The sequence below is a fragment of the Leptonychotes weddellii genome, chromosome 2 (genome assembly GCF_054177405.1).
Source record: "Leptonychotes weddellii isolate Sample4059 chromosome 2, ASM5417740v2, whole genome shotgun sequence".
Lineage (NCBI taxonomy): Eukaryota > Metazoa > Chordata > Mammalia > Carnivora > Phocidae > Leptonychotes > Leptonychotes weddellii.
In genome coordinates this window covers 46,536,982-46,557,625 of record NC_138370.1, presented here as the reverse complement: position 1 = coordinate 46,557,625, position 20,644 = coordinate 46,536,982, and the positions used below count along the sequence as shown (strand labels likewise).

General features: G+C 37.0%; 1 protein-coding gene across 1 annotated transcript; it reads right to left on the bottom strand.

Annotated features, from left to right (window-relative positions):
* Window positions 1-1,892: 1,892 nt before the first annotated feature.
* On the bottom strand, window positions 1,893-7,401 carry SAP30 (Sin3A associated protein 30). The gene is made up of 4 exons (XM_081810964.1): window positions 6,778-7,401; window positions 5,038-5,163; window positions 4,491-4,589; window positions 1,893-2,229 (listed from the first exon to the last, which is right to left on the bottom strand). The coding sequence occupies exons 1-4, from the start codon at window positions 7,093-7,095 to the stop codon at window positions 2,107-2,109; spliced, it is 666 nt and encodes a 221-aa protein (XP_081667090.1). The 5' UTR covers window positions 7,096-7,401; the 3' UTR covers window positions 1,893-2,106.
* Between the last annotated feature and the right edge of the window lie 13,243 nt (window positions 7,402-20,644).

The window sequence follows — 20,644 nt, the reverse complement described above, 5'->3', positions numbered from 1 at the left end:
TGAGCTTTGATGTTCTCTCAGTTTTTCATGTTTTAAATTGCTCTAACAAGGATTTAATTTCATTGGATAACTAACACCCAGAACTCCTATTTTCACTTTTATCCAACTACATTTTATGCAAATAATTAACTACGAAATTAACACTGTTAGTCAAAGGTTATAACCATAAACAGATAATTTAATGTAAGCAAATGGTTTCAAGCTTCTTTCACAAGAACGGAGTGTTTTTATAGGGAAAAGTAAGCTTATAGTCAAGTTTTATTAAAAAATTAACTTTTTACAGATTATAGATTTAGATAAAAATATGTAGAGGTAATACTTTTTTCAAATAAACCACCGCCACAACTTGTAGTTATGTGGCTCACTTTCAGACATTTAAGAAAAATTTCTCGCAGAGATTTCTGGAATGCCAAAAATGAGAGGATTGTATAATACCAATTATCACAGTCTCTGCTCACCAATAAAGTACAGTTGACCTTTGAACATGGGTTTGAACTGTGCAAGTCCACATATATGCAGATTCTTTACAGTGTGCATTACTGCAAATGTATTTTCTCTTATGATTTCAAAAACATTTTTCTCTAGCTTACTTTAAGAATACAATATATAACACATGTAACGTGGCAAAATGTGTATTAATTGACTGTTTATGTTATTGGAGAGGCTTCCAGCCAACAGTAGGCTATTAGTAGTTAAGTTTTGGGAGAGTCCAAAGTTGTATATGGATTTCCAACTATGCGGTGGTTGGTTGCTCCAACCCCTGCATTGGTTAAGGGTCAACTATAAATCTTTAAATGGTATAGCAAGAACAAAGACCAGTGCTTTATTTTTCACCATATTTTCTAGCTGTCAATACACTCAGAATACTTAAAAATACAGACTTACTTTCTAATGAACCATTACTTTTCATGTAGCTAAATCAATAGTTCTTCACCATGGGTGATTTTGCTTCCCAGGGCGTTTGGCAACATTTAGCGATAGTTTTGGTTGTCACACCTTCAGAGTGTCACGGGCACTAGTGTTGCCTGCAGTGATGCTGCTAAAACTACAACACACGGGATAGCCTCCCATGGTAAAGAATTATCAGGCCCAAATGTCAACCTTGGAGAGAAACCTTGAGCTACATTGATGTTCTGATCCATTTCCAGCCTAAAATCTACACCCTAATCAAAGACATTAACTGAAGCTGTTGTTTTGATGTCATAAGCTCTAATTTGATTTGCAACTATGAGACCTTTAATAGAAAACTGATAGAGAATGAAATGTAAAAGAAAGCAGAATATAAATCAAGTCAGAGCTATGTATGGACCAAAATTTAAAGATCTTGTTGGATTTCTAGATCTCTCCAACTTACTAGTTTTAATTTGCAATGTAAACAGTACAGGACATGACTGAGAATTAAAGGGCACTGCAGAACTTCTTTCTATGTTCATGCCATATAAACACCTTTTCCCTAAGAAAATTTAAAGAAACAAAACTAATTCTATGTTATTTCAACTTTCAGCACTGTGTTTATTTTTGCTGGCACATTAAGTCTTCTTTGGAAAGAGGGAGGCCTATAAATTCAACTCTTTGTTCTTCCTAATACTTTTTCAAGTAATAATAATAATAATAAAAAGGAAATAAAAAAGAAGTTGCACCCCAAAGAAAATCTATTTTTCAAACCCATTAGCACCAAAAAGTACTTTATAGCATTAGGATATCTGTAATTCCAAATCAGATTGTCCCAGAGAAAGCAAATGTGCTATGTTTGTTACTGCTCCTTAATTTCTTGGAATTTAAAAAAAAAAAAGGTGGTAACAAAATGATCTTTAAACTCTCAATTAAAACTAGTACCTTGTCAGTTTAACATAAAAATCAAATTTCACAAAATAAATATACTGAAGCAACTCTAATAGTAATCACCTTTATTTAAAATATTTTTCAATCTAGGAAAGCTCATTTTACATGAGTTTCCAACTAATTTATTAAGAGTCAGAAACAAAGAAAATAAAACCAGAGAAAATCCTCTGTAAAAAAATACACAAGGAACATTTCTACATGTGAAAAAACAGTAAACAGTCTTAACGTCGGAACATCCAAGTCTTAGTCTCAATTCCATCTCTTCTAGTGAACACTACTATCAACCTTGAGATCTGATTTGTTCTTGTCATTCTTCACTGAGTAGATGAAATATGTTAAGGTATCCTTTTCATTCACTGGAATAGACCTAAAGTGGCAACCAACTATCTATAAAAAAAAAAAAAAAATTCAAATTATAGATATTGACAGATGTCATACTAGGTAAAAAAACCACATTCATCAAAAGAGAAAGTGCTATGTGATAAGAGCTATTTCCTTTTAAAAATAAATTATTTAACAAAATACCAACAAGATGAAAAGCTATGTAAGAATAAGATGTTATGAAGAAGAGACAGTGTGATTTCACCAACCCACTCAGTTAAATATACATTAATTAGATTATTATTCCCTTTTATTTAAATTTTGTAACTAGAATCTACATCAGGAGGTAAATATTTTTAAACTTTAAGTACCAATGAAATAAAACAGAATGTAGACCCTACTCACACAGAAAAAGGATAAATATATAAGTTGAAAAACTTTTGGTTCTACACAAACTATAAACTATCTTACAAATATATTTTCTGTAACTTATTCATTCATTGGCAGTACTCTTTGTTAAGGTTCCCTGAAAGTTTTTTTGAATAAAGATTATGGATGGAAAATGAGAAGGGAAAGAGAGATGTTCACTGAAGAGTATTTATCTGCTTTCTGGCCTTTCATTCTGCTAATCCAACATGTGCACTATAACAACCAAGAGGAATACAACAGATTAAACTGGGGTGTTCATATGCATATCTAGAATGTGGAAGATAAAACTTCTTAAAATGTTTTTCAGACATTAATTAAGAGATTTAAAGAGGACAGTCACCTAAACTCTGAAATCACTCATGACTAAACTATAATTTTCATGGCCATTTGGATTTTTTCTCATTTCTAAAGAAGAAAGTAGATTTAGAAATAATATAACTTTTTAAATATCAGATTATCAAATATTTCAGGTACACTTAAAAACTACATACTTCTGACCGTTGTACAACACAGGTTTTAACTGTGAGGGTCCACTGACACACTTTTTTTTTTTTTTCCAGTAAATACAGTACAGTACTGTAAGTGTATTTTCTCTTCCATATGATTTTGTTAACATTTTTTTCCTTTAGCTTACTTTATTGAGAATACAGTAAAAATATATATAATACATATGACATAGAAAATACGTTGACTATATTATCAGGAAGGCTTCCAGTGAACAGTACACTATTAGTAAAGTTTTTGGGGAATCAAAAGTTATATACAGATTTTTAACTATGCTCCTAACCCCTGTGTTGTTCAAGGGTCAACTGTACGTTATATGTAACATTTATAATAATCAGTTCTTTGGTTCTCATTTGTCCCAAAACAAAAGTACCTTCCACTTGATTAGTATCCATATATATGGATACAGTTTCATCATGGTAGATAATATCTATGTTTATGTTATATCAATATACTATACAACCTAAAAAGGACTGGATCTTTTAAATCAAATTTAAAGAAAAAACTTAGTTTTTGTTGCTTAGGCAAGAAGGAAAGAAGAAATTCTGGCTAAAAAGTCAATATATTAGATCTTAACAATGTTAAAAAAGCATTCTGCCAAAGAATTGTACCTTCTGTATGTTTTACCATATCCAATATGCACGTTTTAGAAAATGCTGCATTATTAAACCCAAGCTGAAAAATATGGAGAAAACTGATTTATATATTTAATTTCTATTCTAATAGATTAACATCTTAATAGGATTCACAGATTTCTTGGTTCTATTAATTCCTGAGAACACACATATTCCAAAACTTACGAAAAGACTAGAAGTTCTATATCAAAGCAAACTAAATAAAGCCTTGGATAAAAGTCTTTGCATCTTCCAGATGTGAAGAAAGCACAGATGCCTCAAAACAAACATCAACAAGGACAAATTCTGAAATAGTTAAATCAACAAGTTATAGGAATACTATTTATGGGCTAATCAGTAGACCTAATCCATCAAAAACTTAAAAAAAAATTCTAATAAAGACAACAAAGCTTATCAATTTCTTTTATTATGCCTCCATTAGGTGTTCAATAAATGTTTACTAAGTGGAATTTTAAAACCAACAGATTTCCAGCATCAGAATTTAAAAATTATCACCCAATATTTCTGAAAGCCAGTATTAAAAAATGCTTAGAAAATTACATACAATCCACTGAGTGGTTGTATCATAAAGGAATTTAAGAGGCAGACAAACATTTCTAGGAAACTAGATTCTTCCGCAATAGATTTTTTATTAACTGATCTTTCTAACTAAAATGTATTGTTATACACATTACGTTAACAATTTCATTAGCCTTTAATGACTCTTTTTTGTATAAACAGACTCATTTAAAGTATAAATAGTTTAAAACTCATAAATACCTCAACAAGTTGTGCTTTATTAAGTCCTGGTCTGGTTGATAGTTTGAAGTGTCTTTTGTATCTCCGAAGTGTATTGACTTGTAATTGGTATAAATCAACCTAGAAAAAAATAAACATGTAAGAATTAGTTCATGCAATTTTTAAAAGTTGCCTTTGATACGTACAATAACATTTCAATTTTGGCACAATAAAAATGTAATTCTGTAATTCCATTATGAAATAACAAAAATTATATTATTTAATTCCCTTCCATTCCTTTTATATAATCAAAACTATAAATATATTGTACACTTTAAGATTAAAGTATTTATCTGAAGATAAATATTGAAAATTGGGAGCAAAAAAAGAAGTTAGAAGGCAATAGAGCTATAAGCATTGTCAACTGAAAACATAAGTCAAACTACAACTGCTTGTTAACTGGCTATATTTAATTTTGCTTTCATTTTCAGATTTTTCGCTTTAAGCATTTTTAAAATTTGTTCATTTTTTAAATATAAGTTTCAGAATGAAATACTTAGGATTTACATTTAACATACAGAAACTTTACCTCAGGAGTATCAATATCTTGAACAGGTGAATCTCCTCCATCATCATCGCTCCCTTTTCTCTTTCTTCTGTTTCGAACACTCTGAATTAAGTTTTTATGATAATCACAAATGTAAAGATGCCTTGCCTGAAACAGAAAAGTTTCACAGACTACTTATAATTATGTAATGTATCCATGTATTAGTAAAATACATAGGGCACTGTGAATTATTAAAAATAAAAACAACAGTCAAAACAGGCCATTGTTAAGACAACAGCATGCTTCTATGCTTAAATCCTCTATTCAGTTAGATTGGGGAGTAGGGAGGGGTGGACGGGAGGGAGGGTAGGCAGAGCAGCAGAATGCGAAATTCCAACTCTGGATTTTGTCATTAAACTGCAGTGAGGGTGAACTAGATTTGTTAGGTCATGCTGTTTTTTAACAAGGGGAAAGATGATGTTGCCCACAACTTTGCTATATAGTAATATTTTCTCTACTTAAAGAGCATATTTTAGTAGCATGATGTATGCTTCCTATTCTTTTTATAATCCAGATACAAAACTATCCCTTTTTACAAATGAGCTGATTTCATATGCTACTTATATTTAAATTTGAATTATAAACTTCCGAGTATTTAATGTATTTATTTGTACTACGTTCTTCCAACCAAAGCAATGTGAAATTATTCAAGTTTACTTGAGAAGTTTCTTATGAGCGTGCCTGCTCATAAGAGCACGAATTGTTTAACAGGCATAAAGTATCACAAGTATGCCCTTAACAGGCATAAAGTATCACAAACTCTGCAAAAGCTTCAATTAAATGTAGTCTTGAGAGCTGTACGGTAACATATGAAATATTGGGTTGCATATATTAACAGTTAAACTCCTTTAAAAAAACCAAACGATTAAAGACTAAGGCTTTTAAATTAACTTCTAAACTAAATCCAAGTTAAAATTATGCAGGACATGTGCTAGGTTCTGGCATCTTGTTATTCATTTACCGCCAGCCAGAGCTCCGAAAAGTGGCAATGGTTGTTTCTAAAAACCTCATAGATGGTCAAAAAAAGCCAGACGTGTAAAAGGACTGAAAAAGAAATCCCGATGGCTGCCAAAGGGATGGCAAAACCGCAGAGGCTACGTGCTCCCCACGTTGCGAGCAGCTGCGCTAGATGCTGACATCGTTCACAATCCCCGCTCCCAGCAAGGCGCGGGGTGAGCTCGCTTCCCCTCACTCCATACTCGGACGAACGAGGAAAGGGGTCTTTCTTTACTGCAGCATCAGGTCCTTGGTCTTTGCAAAGACTCCACTTTTGCCTACACGAGAGGAGTTACTCCCTGGGGCCACACGCCAGCTAGGGCAGCAAAACAAAGAAGGCACCTCCATTCCAAAAGGAGCTGCCGGGCTGCAATAAAACTACTCCGGGCCCTCCGAGCGGCGGTCCCCTTTGTTTCGTTTCCCGATCTCGGTGAAGGAGGAAGGGGTTAGACAGTGAGCAGAACGGACTCAGGGAGCGTGGGGGTGGGGGGGATAGGAAGCGTGGGGGAGGAGCGGAACCGCGGCGTGCAAGTATGTGTCTGTATGGGGTGGCGGTCGGAGTTGCACTGACTTTGTTGTTTGCCTCCTACCAGAGACCACACAACGGGTTCGCACTGCAGCCAGGTCTAGCGGGACCCCTGAACCCTCCGCCCAACAATCCCTGTAGGCACCAGGAGCCCCAAGGGGGTGGGCAGGGCAGGGCAGGGCCGTCCCGCCGTCACTTACGCTCTTATCCAGCTCGATTTTCACCTTCTTCTGGGAGATGCTCTTCTGGATCCTCTTGCTGAAGCTGGCGTTGCCAGCCGCCCGGCCGCACCGCTCACCGTCCTCCCGCAGACAGCACAGCTGTCCGGGGCCGGGCCCGGCCGCTCCCGGGGGCCCGGCCGCAGAGACGGCCCCGGCACCGGGCACCTCAGCCCCGGCGCCGGCCCCTGCCCCGTTCCCCGCCGAAGCGGCGGCAGCCGCGGCGGCAGCGACCACGGCGGCCACTGCGGCGGCCGCGTCCCCGCCGCGGCTCATCTCCTCAGGCGTGAAACCGTTCATGTCTCCGCGCTCTGGGACGCCGGTGCTGAGAGAAATCCCCGCTCCGCCTCTCTCCGGAGACTCCGCGGTCTCCGCAGGGTCCCTCAGGCACCTGACCCCGCCGAGGCAATTCCTCCGGCGGCACGGCCAGACACCAAGCGTCCTAGCCTGTTGTTGCCTACTGGCGCCGGGACAAGGGACAGTGCTTTGGGTCAAGAACCAGAGTCGGGCGGCGCCAGGAGTTACGACCCCGCTCACTGTCACATGGAGACGCTTCAGCAGTTGGCCCGGGCGCCTCCGCCTCCCTCCGGCCCCTCGACCTGCGCAAGCGCGACGCGCTCTCTCCTGTCCCGCCCCTTCCACTCTGTAGCGGGGCACCACGGGAATTGTAGTTCCCTGCGGGGGAAATCAACTTGAGTTCCTCCCTGACTCGGCGCCTTGGGGATTGGGGGAACTACTTATCCTAGCATGCATCGCGTGGCCACGGGCAGGGCTTTTTTTTTTTTTTTTTTTTTTTTTAAAGCACGGGGAAAACAGGGAGGTGTGGTTGGGGGTTGTGATGTTTTCTCGCTTCTTGTCTCTCCCGGGCAGTTGGTTTGTTTGGCTACCGGAATTTTGCAGCGTTAGCATTCCAGACGAAGAGGTCACTCAGCTCCTGAGGCGAAGCGCAAAATGCAGGGGGCAGGGACTAGGAAGGGAAGGGAGTGAAGGTGTGGAGTAAAAAAGTTTCGGGGCCCTTTTCCTATCTGTGGAAAAAGAGTTTTTGGTGTGGCCATGCTTTTGTGGGAAACCCAAACCAAGGAGAACTCAGTGAAGCTGGCGCTCTTCAGGCCCTGGAGGTCCTGCAGGTCCTGCTGCTAACAAGGCGGCTGGATAACCGTTCCATTCATTGACGCACCAGCTTGTTTAGGGGCCCCTGCTTAGGCAAAAACGCCCATCCCGACCTTGACCGTGACAGGGCCTCTTCGCAAGTGCCTCAGCTTAAAGCCGTTTTTAAATCCTTGCACGTTCCTGCAAGGATCAGGTTTCACTCCTGGGTGCACAAAGTTGGCCGCTTCCTGAGGTGGAGCTGCTGACGGGTTATAACGGCTTTGTTCCGCCTCCACCTCCAACCTTTACAATTTCTCCTCTAATGGACCTGGAAAAGGGCGGAGTCCAGTATCCTATAAAAGGGGACGTGGAACCCCACCAATACCAAGTTAGCGTGAGTGATCCTCAGAAACTTCCTGGCGTTCTCTCTACAGAATGAGGGGCGAGAAAGAAACTGCGTTTCCTTGAGTGCCTGCCAGCGCCTGTGTGCTTATGCGTGTAGAGTGCATGTAGAGTGCGAGCGTGTGTGTTTGTACGGGTGTGTGCGCCTTTGCGTGTGTGTGCGTGCGTGCCTGTGGGCGCGTGCTTGTGGAGGGCGGGGTAGAAGAATGGGAGCGGCTAATACGAAAGCTGCATCTTTGCTAGTTGCAGCGCGTCACTGTTTTTATCAGATGTATCCTGTTTAGCAATCCCATTGTTTAAACAAAAATACGAAGCAGGTTCTTTTGAAAGTTCTTTTAGACTTAATGAGTGAATTTAGTGATAGATGATTTGAAAAAAAAAAAAAAAAGTAAATGTCATCTGCCCTGAAATTCAAAGCCATCCATTCCATCTGTGCTTTTCCGTTCTAGGATATGGCAAAGGAAAAAAAAGAAACATTAAAATATTACCTAAATTGAATGGGCGAAAGAAAGATGCTGAATGGTAAGTATTTTGTGTTACTTTTTAAAGCTGCACTTTCCAGTAGGGAGTCTGATAGCCATATGTGCCTATTGAACACTTGAAATGTGGTTATTTCTACTGAAAAACTAAACTGTTAATTTAATTTTAACTAATTTAAATTTTAAAAAAGGATTTCAGTTATTGGAAAACCTTTAAGTGTGTTTGGAACAACTTGGATATATGAATGTATTTTTTCAATTTAAATTTTGTGAAATCTAAATTTAGAATCCAAGTTGAGATGTGCTGTAAGTATGAACTAGCAGGATTTCAAAGACTTAGTATCAGAAAACTTTTAAAAAGTATATTGAATGGCTCATTAATAATTTTTATATTGATTACATGTTGAAATGATAATATTTTGAGCATACTGGCTTAAATGAAATATAACATTAAAATAAAATTTACCTGTCTCTATTGTCTTAAATGTGGCTACGAGGACGTTTAAATGTTTAAACATGTGGCTCACGTATTTGTATTAGATAATGCTGGCTTAATCTATTAAACATAGACTACTAGTATCTATTGTTTGTGCATATATTTTCTTAAATGGTTAAAAATGAGAACATATGGACAGGATGGATACATTCCAACTTCAGGGTGGGGTTCATCTCTCAGGAGAGAGACCAAGGGATAGTATCAGGGAATGGTTTAAAGGTGGAGTCTGTTATGTTTGTAAGTTTTTATTTATTAAAAAAAATCTGAAACAAATGTAGTGTTAGGATGTTGGATTTTCACATTTTTTGTACTTTTATTTGTTTTTAAAATGATTCATAATATTGTTTGGTCCTTGGCCTTAAAAGTTTATAGTCTATCTTATGCAAAATGTGACCAAATTACTTCATGTATATGTGTATAGTTTAGCAATGTATCCGTTTCATATGAATTTCAGGAAACTGACGAATTGTGGCTAGGCTTCCTTTACACACAATACGGTATTTTTAGAAGATCAAATTAAACGTTTATTGCATACTAGGATCTTTCCTAGGCCCTGGGATATAAAAATAATTGAAACAGGGTCCTAGCCATTTTGTAGCTCACTGTCTAGTTAGTAGAGTAGCTTAACAAGCACACCATACAGGCTGCCAAAGACAATGTTTGTGTCCTCCCTCCCAAAACTCGTATGTTGAAAGCTAATCCCCAGTGTGATGGTATTCAGAGGTAGCATCTTTGGGAGGTGATTAGATCATGAGGTGGAGCCCTCCTGAATGGGATTAGTGCCTTTATAAAAGAGGCTCCTGAGAGCTTCCTCACTCCTTTTGCCATGTGAGCACACAAGTGAGAAGACAGCAGTTTATGAACTAGAAGGCTGACTCACCAGATACAAACCTGCCAGCGCCTTGGTCTTGAACTTCCCAGCGTCTAGAACTGTGAGAAATAAATTTCTGTTGTTTATAAGCCACCCAGTCTATGGTGTTTGTTATAGCGGCCAAACAGACTAAAATACGTGCCTCAATAAAATTAGAGAAAAAGTACAGATTTAGCGCACAAGAGGCAATGATTCACCTCTGGCAAGTAGAAGGCATTCCTAGAGTAGGTGAACTGTAAATTCTCAATGCCTGATTTAAAGTATATCTTCAGTGAATCTGTTGTTCAGACAAATAAATTTTCATAACAATCATAGTTCATTATTTCTACAAATCTTCATATTCAGGGCAGGTAAGAATTCCTTCCTTTAAGTATAATTCACAGCCTACGTGGGAATCAGGCTTTGGGGAGCTTCAAACTTACATAATTTGAGGAGTCTTCTTTAAGAAAAAGTATTTAAAGTTGTAAATACAAAATTAGGCACAGGCGTTTAAAAGGGCCTGTCCAAGTGAGGGACTCTGAAGCTTAAATCCATTAGCTTCATGGTAACCCTACCTCAGAGTAGACAATATGGAAATGCAGATTTATGAAACCTAAGTTATAGGGAGGTTGTTGATATCATTAAAATATTTGCTTTCTGAAATGGTTATAATATGATTCTTTAAAGTATTTTTCCCTGACTTCCTTCCCTCTGGAGCTTTTAACAGGACTGAATTTTTCTGGTTTTACATTAAAATAGGTAATTAAATAATTTTATTTAATTTATAAAAATTTACAAATTGACCCATAATCCTAACATGAACATGATTAGGAAATTCAAATAATACAAAAGGTTCAGTATGAAAAAAGCCTGTTTCCTTTCATCTTCTCAAATCCTTGTCCCTAAAACCAACGAATGTTAATAATTTCTTCGATTTCCTGTTAGAAAAAAATTGTATATGTCAGTATATACATCTCTATATGTGAATAATTCTATTTTATACACTGTTTTACACCATGCTTTTACCTAGTTTAAAATAAAGCAAGCATACAAAAACTGCGTAAAACATAAATGTCCAGTTTCAGTAGTTAAGGAAAAACAAACATGTATATAACTGCTACCCAAGTCCAGAAAAACAAAACAAAACAAACAATACAACCACAATAGAACCTTTTGAGATTTTTGGTTGACATTGCATTGAATCCATACATTAACCTAGGAGAGAATAGACATCTTTACAATACTGAGCCTTCTAATCCATGAACATGATATATTTTTAATTCATTCAGCTCTTCTGTAATGTCTCTTAACAGAATTTTGTCATTTTGCAGAAGTTTTGCATATCTTTTATTAGACTTATTCATATGTACCTGATATTTCTGATATTATTATAAATGGCATCTTTTTAATATTTTATTTTCTTTGTTGCCAATATATAGAAATTAAGCTGATTTTTCCCCCAAAATAATGTTTAAATTCAACAAACTTCCCTATTCGTAAAATTTCCTACTCACAGTAATTTATTTCTATATTCATTTGGATTGTCAAGGCACCCAGTCACATCATTGGCAAATATTGAGTTTTGTTCCTTCATTCCTAATTTATTTACTTTTCTTTCTTTTTTTTTTTTTAAGATTATTTATTTATTTATTTGACAGAGAGAGAGAGACAGCGAGAGAGGGAACACAAGCAGGGGGAGTGGGAGAGGGAGAAGCAGGCTCCCCGCTGAGCAGGGAGCCCAATGCGGGGCTCAATCCCAGGACCCTGGGATCATGACCTGAGCCGAAGGCAGCCACTTAACTGACTGAGCCACCCAGGCGCCCTTTACTTTTCTTTCTTACTCTACTACATGGCTAGGACTCCAGACCAATATTGGAAAAGAAGTGGTGTTAGCAGGCTTATTGTCCTGTTCCCAGTCTCAAAAGAAAGACTATGTTTCACCACTATATACAGTGTTTATGACAGATATTTTTGTTTCTTATACTGTTTACTTGCTCATAATATCCTCTTATGTTTTTAACGTACGCAAGATTTGTACTGCTGTTTCTCCTTTCATTCTTAATTTCAATTGTTTGTACCTTCTCTCTTTTTTGCGTCAGACCTCAACAGAGTGTTTGATCAATTTCATTAGACCTTTTAAAGGACAAGTTTTAGTTTTATTCATGTTTCTATTATATTTTTTCTATTTCTTTATTATTTCCTTCTTTTTTATTTTGCTGTTTTACTAAGTTCTTTACAAATATGTGAATTAGAAGCTATATATGTCCCTGTGAAAAGTGTTTTGCCTGCACTCCACAAGTCTTAATATGTATTATTCTTATTATCATTGAGCTCAAAATATTATCTAAATTCCCTCAGGATTATTTTTGATGCATAATTATTTAGATGTACATTTCTTACTTTTCAAATATATGAAGGTGATCTGTTACCCTTTTTGATTTCTAACACATTTGCATTGTTGTTACAGAAATATATATGATTTAAATCCTTTAAAATTTATTGAGGTTTGCTTTTGAACCAAGAATATGTTTGGTGGTTTTTTTTTTTAAGATTTATTTACTTATTTTATTTTAAAGATTTTATTTATTTATTTGACAGAGACAGAGACAGCGAGAGCAGGAACACAAGCAGGGGGAGTGGGAGAGGGAGAAGCAGGCTTCCTGCTGAGCCGGGAGCCCGATGTGGGACTCGATCCCAGGACCCTGGGATCATGACCTGAGCCGAAGGCAGTCGCTTAACCAACTGAGCCACCCAGGCGCCCTATTTACTTATTTTAGAGAGAGAGAACACATGTGAGAGCTGGGAAAGGGGCAGAGGGTGAGAGAATCTCAAGGGGACTCACTGCCGAGCATGGAGCCGGAGGTGGGGCTTGATCTCACGACCCTGAGACCATGACCTGAGTCGAGTGCTTAACCGACTGAGCTATCCAGGCACCTCTAACATGGTTGATTTTTTAATCAACATATTTTGTGTTTAAAAACAATTCATATTCTCCTATTAGGTTAGTATTCTATTTTTGTCTATTGGGTCCTATTAATTGTGCTATTCACTTTTATGTATTCTTACAGACTTTTTGTCTGCTTGTTCTATAAATCAGTAAGTTAAAATAACCTACACAGGCTTATAAATTTGTTTATTTCTCCTTTTCATTCTGTCAATTTTTGCTTTACATATGTTGAGACCATGTTATTTAGTTGACAAAAATTTAGAATTGTTATATGAACCTGGAACTGAATATTTCAGCATTCTGAAATGACCTTCTGTATGTCTGTAATGGTTTTAGCCTTAAATTCTGTTTTGTCTGGCTTGTATTAATATAGTTACACCACCTGCCTTTTACTTAGTGTTTACATGATATACAGCTGGCCCTTGAACAATGTGGGCTTTAGGGGTACCATACCCCCTATGCAGTCAAAAAGTCTGGTATAACTTTTGACTCCCCCAAAACTTTACCAATAGCCTACTATTGACCAGAAGCCTTATCAATAACATAAACAGCCGATTAATGCATATTTTGTATGTTTTATCTGCTATATACGGTATTCTTACAATAGAGTAAGCTAAAGAAAAAATGTTATTAAGAAAATTATAAGGAAGAGAAAATACATTTACAGCACTGTACTGTAAAAAAATCCCCATATAATTAGACCTGTAAGTTCAAACCCATGTTGTTCAAGGATCAACCAAATTTTTCCATCTTTTTACTTTCAGCCTTTCTGTATCCTGATAACTTAAAAGTGTCTCTAGAGCACAGGGTTTTGCATATTTAAAAAATCTAGTCTAATAATCTTTGTGTCTTAACTAGGCATTTAGTCTATTTATAGTCATGAATTACTAATATACTTGGGTTCAAGTCTACTATCCATCATCTTTTGTGCTTTTTTTTTTTTTAAAGATTTTATTTATTTATTTGAGACAGAGAGAATGAGAGAGACAGAGAGCACATGAGAGGGGGAGGGTCAGAGGGAGAAGCAGGCTCCCTGCCGAGCAGGGAGCCCGATGCGGGACTCGATCCCAGGACTCCAGGATCATGACCTGAGCCGAAGGCAGTCGCTTAACCAACTGAGCCACCCAGGCGCCCCTGTGCTTTCTATTTGTTGTGCCTACTCTGTTTGCTTTATTTTACTTTTTTGCTTTCTTTTGGAGTATTTTAAAATGGTTCAGTTTCCTTGAAATTAGTTTGGAAATTATAAACTCTTTTTCTATTTTTCTGATCCTAAAATGTACAACACATATCCTTACTTTTTAAAGTCCAATATTAATCTTTACTTTGCCTTCTTTCCAGAAAGTGCAAGGTTCTTTTGAGGGTCATGTCCTTCCCCCACACCACCCCCCAGCTTCTTTTAAGTTTTTCTCTTTGATTTTCTATGGTTTTACTTCAGTAATATGCCTTTTATTTTTAAAAATCCTGTTGTACTTCATTGGGCTTCTCAAATTATAGATTAATATTTTTAATCAATTCTCAGAAATTCTCAGCCATTATCTCTTCACATATAATTTCTGCTCTCATTCCACTTCTGGAACTGCAATATATATTAGGCCATCCCACTGTATCCTCTATGCCTCTTGCTCTATCTTCAATATTTTTAATTTTATTTTTCCTTCCCTCATTGGGAATTGTTTCTTTTAGCCTACCTTCCAGTTACTCATTCTCTTTAGGTATGTCAAATCTGCTGTAAGAGTCATCCATCATTTTTATACTTTTAGTTATTCTCTTTATTTTATAATTTATCTTCGGTTAAGATGTGTCACTTTCTTTAGTTTCTAGTTCTTTGACAAAATTTATAAGCTTGACTTTTTCTTCCATGACCATAGCAAGCAGAGTGGTTTTTAGATTATGTTTGTCTTTTGTCTGTTGTTTCTCTGGTGTTGGCTCATACTTGATTCTTCTTGCATCCTATTATCTTTGATTGTTTGCTGTTGATGTTATTTAAAAAATTAATGATAGAAATAATTTGAAGCATTAGATACTGTTAGGTTCCTCCAGAGAAGAGTTTCATTTCCTTCTCTCAAGTCCATAATAAGGGTGCCAATAGTCCTGAATCAATCTTGAGGATTTCTGAGCCAACCAAATAATTCCAGTCCATATCCCCACTTTTGGGCTATGTTTCTTGGGGTCCTGTCACAGAGTGGGAGTGTTTCACTGAGGTTAATACATATTGGACTCCAGCCCTAGATCCAAGTGACTGCCAAATGCTCGGTTTTTCCTCTCACCTCCTTTGTTAAGTTGCCTGGTTATAACTAGTACTGTTTATGTTAAAATAATATTCACATTCTGATATTGTTCAGAGTGTAACATTTTGGTCGGCATATCTCTGCTTCTTCCACTGTGATTTTCTTCTCATCAGAATGTGAAGCATACAAAAAGCAATGTAGTTCCCAGGTAATGCTGGAGCTTGCTCTGGGTAGAAAACTATTTGTGGCTGATTACCAAGATGGAATGGTATTAACCATCAAAAAGAAATTGAACATAGCTTTAAATCCCCAGGATCAAAAAAGCATTCTTGGGACATCCCCTCATCCATAATCCAATAAGATCCTCTCAAATGTTCCTATACAGTGTTTTAGTTGCATGGGTTCAGGAGGAATAGTTAACTAAAAATTCTCTTCTTAGCATATCAGAATAAAGTGCTGCTTCTCTCTGAGCTTCTTCCATTAAATTTTTTTTTCTACACTGTATGCCTCAAATGTTTTTTCATTAAAACTACTTTGTTGCCTTATTTCTGTACATAATCTTAATGTCATAGCAGATACGAACATCTAAATAATTGGCTCTAATTTGGCTAGTGACAACTGTAACATTTTTGTTCATTATCTGAAGCCAATAATCATAGTACTTTCAGAAAATTTCTTCATATCTTTTGAAAACATGGGAGAAAATGAAGTATATTAGCATTCTGTAAGAACACAGGGTCTGCTTAGTCCTAAACTTTTTCATTCATTCTCCTTTGACAAATCCAGAGCAAAAAGGAGAATGGAAATAAATTCAAAGAAACTCAATTTTCAGCAAACAGCTGACTAAAAAAACCCCTCAAACTCCAAAATCACATGTGAGTGCTACAATAGGCAACTGAGACCAGAAGCACTGGGCAGGAAGCCCATATAGGAAATCAAGAGAACATTTTGAGAAAGAACTGAGATTGAATAGAGTCCAAACACTGATGAGGGAGAGAGAAGGATAGAAAGTGACTAATCAGAGAGAGCGGATCTTAGAAAGCACCAGTAAAGTAACTTTCTAAAAGCAATAATATCTTTGAAGGCAAATTTTGGCTCCCTGTGGCCTGTGAATAAATTAGGAAGTCCAGGACTGTGTGTAGAATCTCTTCAGAACTAGGTTAGGTAATGAGAAGCAGAGTAAGTGTGGCTTCGTAGAGTTGCCATATTTTAAAGAAATAGTCTTTTGCTATATAGCAACAGGAGAGAACCCATGAGAGATGAATTCTGTAAAGCTACCCTGGCCTTTCTTTCTACTCCTGGTTATAGTCCAGGAAAATTCAACTCATTCAAATATGAGGATTATGAAAGTCATATGTACGACAGCCACTCAAAAATACAGTGAGAAAGCTATGAAATAGAGTAGACAATTTTCCTACAGAAGATGAAAATTTATCAGAAAATTGTTATCATAAATGAAATTTATAACTCTACATCCCAACATGAATTTGAAAAACTTACTGAAGCAATCATCCTGTGAAGTAAAAATCACCAAAAAACCAATAAATGTAAGAGTCAGGTAGCAGGGAGCCAGACAACAGGTTATTAATGTCTACTTTTTATAAGAATGCAATCAGGGAATTGATTATTTTGATGTTTTAGGAATGCACAGTAAAGAATTAACCTTACCCGAAGAGAGGTCTGGTCTTTGCCCTCATGTTCTAGAAGGTGATCTCCAAAAAAAGTGGCCTTATTTACTTGGAGGCTTTGGGCCACACTGGACAGTCTAACAATGTGATTTATGATGGGGGCTTTGGGCCACATGGAATCATCTCTACCAACAGGGGCTGGATACTAAATCTGCCACAAGGGCAGTCAACCACATCTACATAGTTGAGCCCCAATAAAAACTCTGGAAACCAAGGCTCAGATAAGCTTCCCTGGTTGGCATTGTTTCCATTGTATTGTTGCACATAATTTCTGGGAAGGTAACACTGTCCACAACTCGACAAGGACAGGACAGCTGGAAGCTCCATGTATGGAACTTTCCTGGACTCTGCCCTGTACACCAATTCCCTTGCCTGGTTTTATCTGTATCCTTTTGCTGTAACCTTAACTGTGAGTATAACAGCTTTCAGTGAGTTCTCTGAGCCCTTTTAGTAAATTATCAAATCTGAGGGTGATCCTGGGAACCTTTAAACTATGAAGTTGGGGGGCTGGGTGGCTCAGCCGTTAAGCGTCTGCCTTCAGCTCAGGTCATGATCCCAGGGTCCTGGGATCGAGCCCTGCATCAGGCTCCCTGGGAAGCCTGCTTCTCCCACTCCCCCCTGCTTTTGTTCCCTTTCTCTCGCTGTGTCTCTGTCAAGTAAATAAAATCTTTAAAAAATAAAATAAAAAAATAAAAAATAAATGAACTATGAAGTTAGTGTCAGAGTGAGGATGATCTCATATGACTGCTTCCCTAACTTTGCAGGAAATTTTTGAAGTTTGGCCACAAAGCATATAATTGGATTTTGTAAGTCATGCCTAGTGATGGGGTATATTTTGTGTTTATACAGAAAATCCCCCTTGGGGCGCCTGGGTGGCTCAGTCAATGAAGCATCTGCCTTCGGCTCAGGTCATGATCCAGGGTCCTGGGATTGAGCCTTGCATCAGGCTCCCTGCTCAGCGGGGAGTCTGCTGCTTTCTCTCCTGCTTCCCCTGCTTGTGCTCTCTCTCTCTCTAATAAATAAAATCTTAAAAAAAAGAAAAGAAAAGCCCCTGATGGGTGTATGTGTGGACTATTTGTGTGTTTCTGTGAATTTCTGCTTGTAATACCAATAGTTTTTGCTACATTTATTTTAATCCTATTATCCTTAATTTAGATAATATATTTGGTACATAAAAAGGCCTCTTTTCCTGTTTTAAAAAACGAGGGCAAACTGATACTGTTCTGATAAGGAAAAAAAATAATTGCGTCTGTTTTTGCCATTAGTATGTAAAATATACAATTCAGAACAACTAGAGAAAGTGTTACTCCTATACCTAGAAACAGTGACTTCGGGATATGGACATAATGAGAAAGTAACATTCTTCAGGTTTTTTCCTATTCTTACCCCATGTTCTGTCACTTTAGCCATTTTCATTATCTTGAATTCCCTTGCAAACCTCCCTTCTCACCTGCTTGGCAAAAATCAACCCTATTTCCATCTAATTTTAGTTGACTGCTGAGTCCTTCCTCCTGGGTGCTTCACTGCAGGTCCTTCTTCTACCCACCCCTAGTTAATATTGAATTGCCAGTACTTTTTCTGACCTCCCATCCCACCATCTGCCCTCTTATTTTAACCCAAAGAGCAACCTGCCATTTAACAAAGAAAATTGATGCTGTCAGAAATTCCCTAGTTGTCTTGTGCCTGCCAACAAAACAATCTGCATCCTCAACAAATCTTACAAAGTCTTCTTTGTTTTATTTTGTTTTGTTTATTTTATTACCTCTTGTCTCCCAAAGTTTTTTGTTCCATTAATTATCTTTCCCTCCCTCCTATATCTTCAGTCTCTTTCTACAAGCTGCAAGTTTCTCCCATGTTAAAACAAACACCTCATACAAGACAATACGCTCCCTTAACTCTAGGAGGCCCTCTAGATATTTATCTAAACTCTGATTTCCTTAATAGTCAAACTCCTTAAAAGGGTAGCATATGTACACTTACTATATCCACTTCTTTGCCTTCCATTATTTCCCATGCATAAAACTCTTCTTCCCTTCTTTCCCCACCTCCATCATTTCCCATGACCTACAGGATAAAGTCTGAACCCTTTATAAATTGGCCCCTGCCTGTCTCTGTAAACTCTTTGATACCACTTTTCACATTACACGACATTTCTATATTAGCCAGCCACCCAGAACAGACCATACTGTTTAAAGCATCTGTGCTTTTCACCTCCTATATCCTTCTTTGGCAATTGTCATCCCTTTCTCTTACACTATCCACTCTATTCATCCTTTAAGCTCTACTCTGGGATCATCTTATCTCTGAAATCATCCTGTTAGCATTGTTTACTTGGTTCCCTCAAATTTCTAGGACTCCTCACCATGAAACCCTGCTGGGAATTATATTGCCATTGCTTTGAATCTAAAAATCAATTTGGCTTTTTAAACAATATTTATATTACGTTAGATTTGTTTCTTTCTAATTCTTTTACTTTTTTTTTCAATGTTAAACTAATTTTGCATTTGTAGAAGAATGCCAAATTGATCATGACGTTGTCCTTCTTCTGTGTTGCTGGATTTAATTTATCAATATTTTGTTTAGGATTGCTGCCTGTATATTCATGAGATACTGACCTGTAATTTACTTTTCTTGGAAAGCCCTTATCAGGTATTGTTACCAATACAGTTGCCAGATTTTGCAAATAAAATATGGGACATGCAGTTAAATTTTTATTTCAAATAAATAATAATTTTTTAGTTTGTGTATATCCTGTGCAATATTTTACACTAAAACATCATTCATTGTTTATCTGAAATTCAGATTAACTGGGCAACCCTAGCTATCAAGGTTTTGTTTACTTCACAAGTTCAAAATTGTTTCCTCTTTTTGTATTCTTTGCAAGAATTTGTGAACTTCCTAAATGCTTGATAGATTTTACTGGTGAAACAATATGTGCCTGGAGTTTTCTTCATGGGAAGGTTAAATACGGACTAAGGTTATTTAATAGATAAACATTTGGATATTCTATTTCTTTACCTGTCAGCTTTGTTAAGATGTGTTTTCAAAGAATTTGTCCATTTCATATAAATTTTCAAGTTGATCGGCCATGCTGTTTCTTTTTTTAAGATTCTATTTATTTATTTTACACAGAGAGAGAGAGCACAAGTGGGGGGAGTGCGGGGGGAGCAAGGGGAGAGGGAGAAGCAGGCAACTCTGTTTACCTTTTTTTTTTTAATGCTCATTATACTTTCTTGTATTCATACTATATCTTTGGGATTATTTTCCTTCTTATAGTACATACTTTAGAAGTCCCTTTAGAGCTAGTCTACTGATCTTACAATTTTCCTTAATCTTAAAATATTTTTATTTGCCCTTATCTTGAAAAATAGTTTTGTTGGTTGCACACAGTTCTAGGATGACGGTCATTCTCTCAGCACTTGACAGGTATTATTTCACTGTCTTCTGACTTCCACTGTTATTATTGAGAACTGCTATCAGTCTTTGTAGGTAAGCTGTCTTCTCTTGCTTCTTTTAAAATGGTTTATCTTTGATATTATGCAGTATCTTTTTATTAAACTATTGAGTTACCTTATGATTCCTAATTTTGAGTTCATGTCATTTAGTATTTAAAAATTCAGCCACTAAATTAAAATAATGCCATTCCTTGCTTTTCTCTACTTATTTTTCC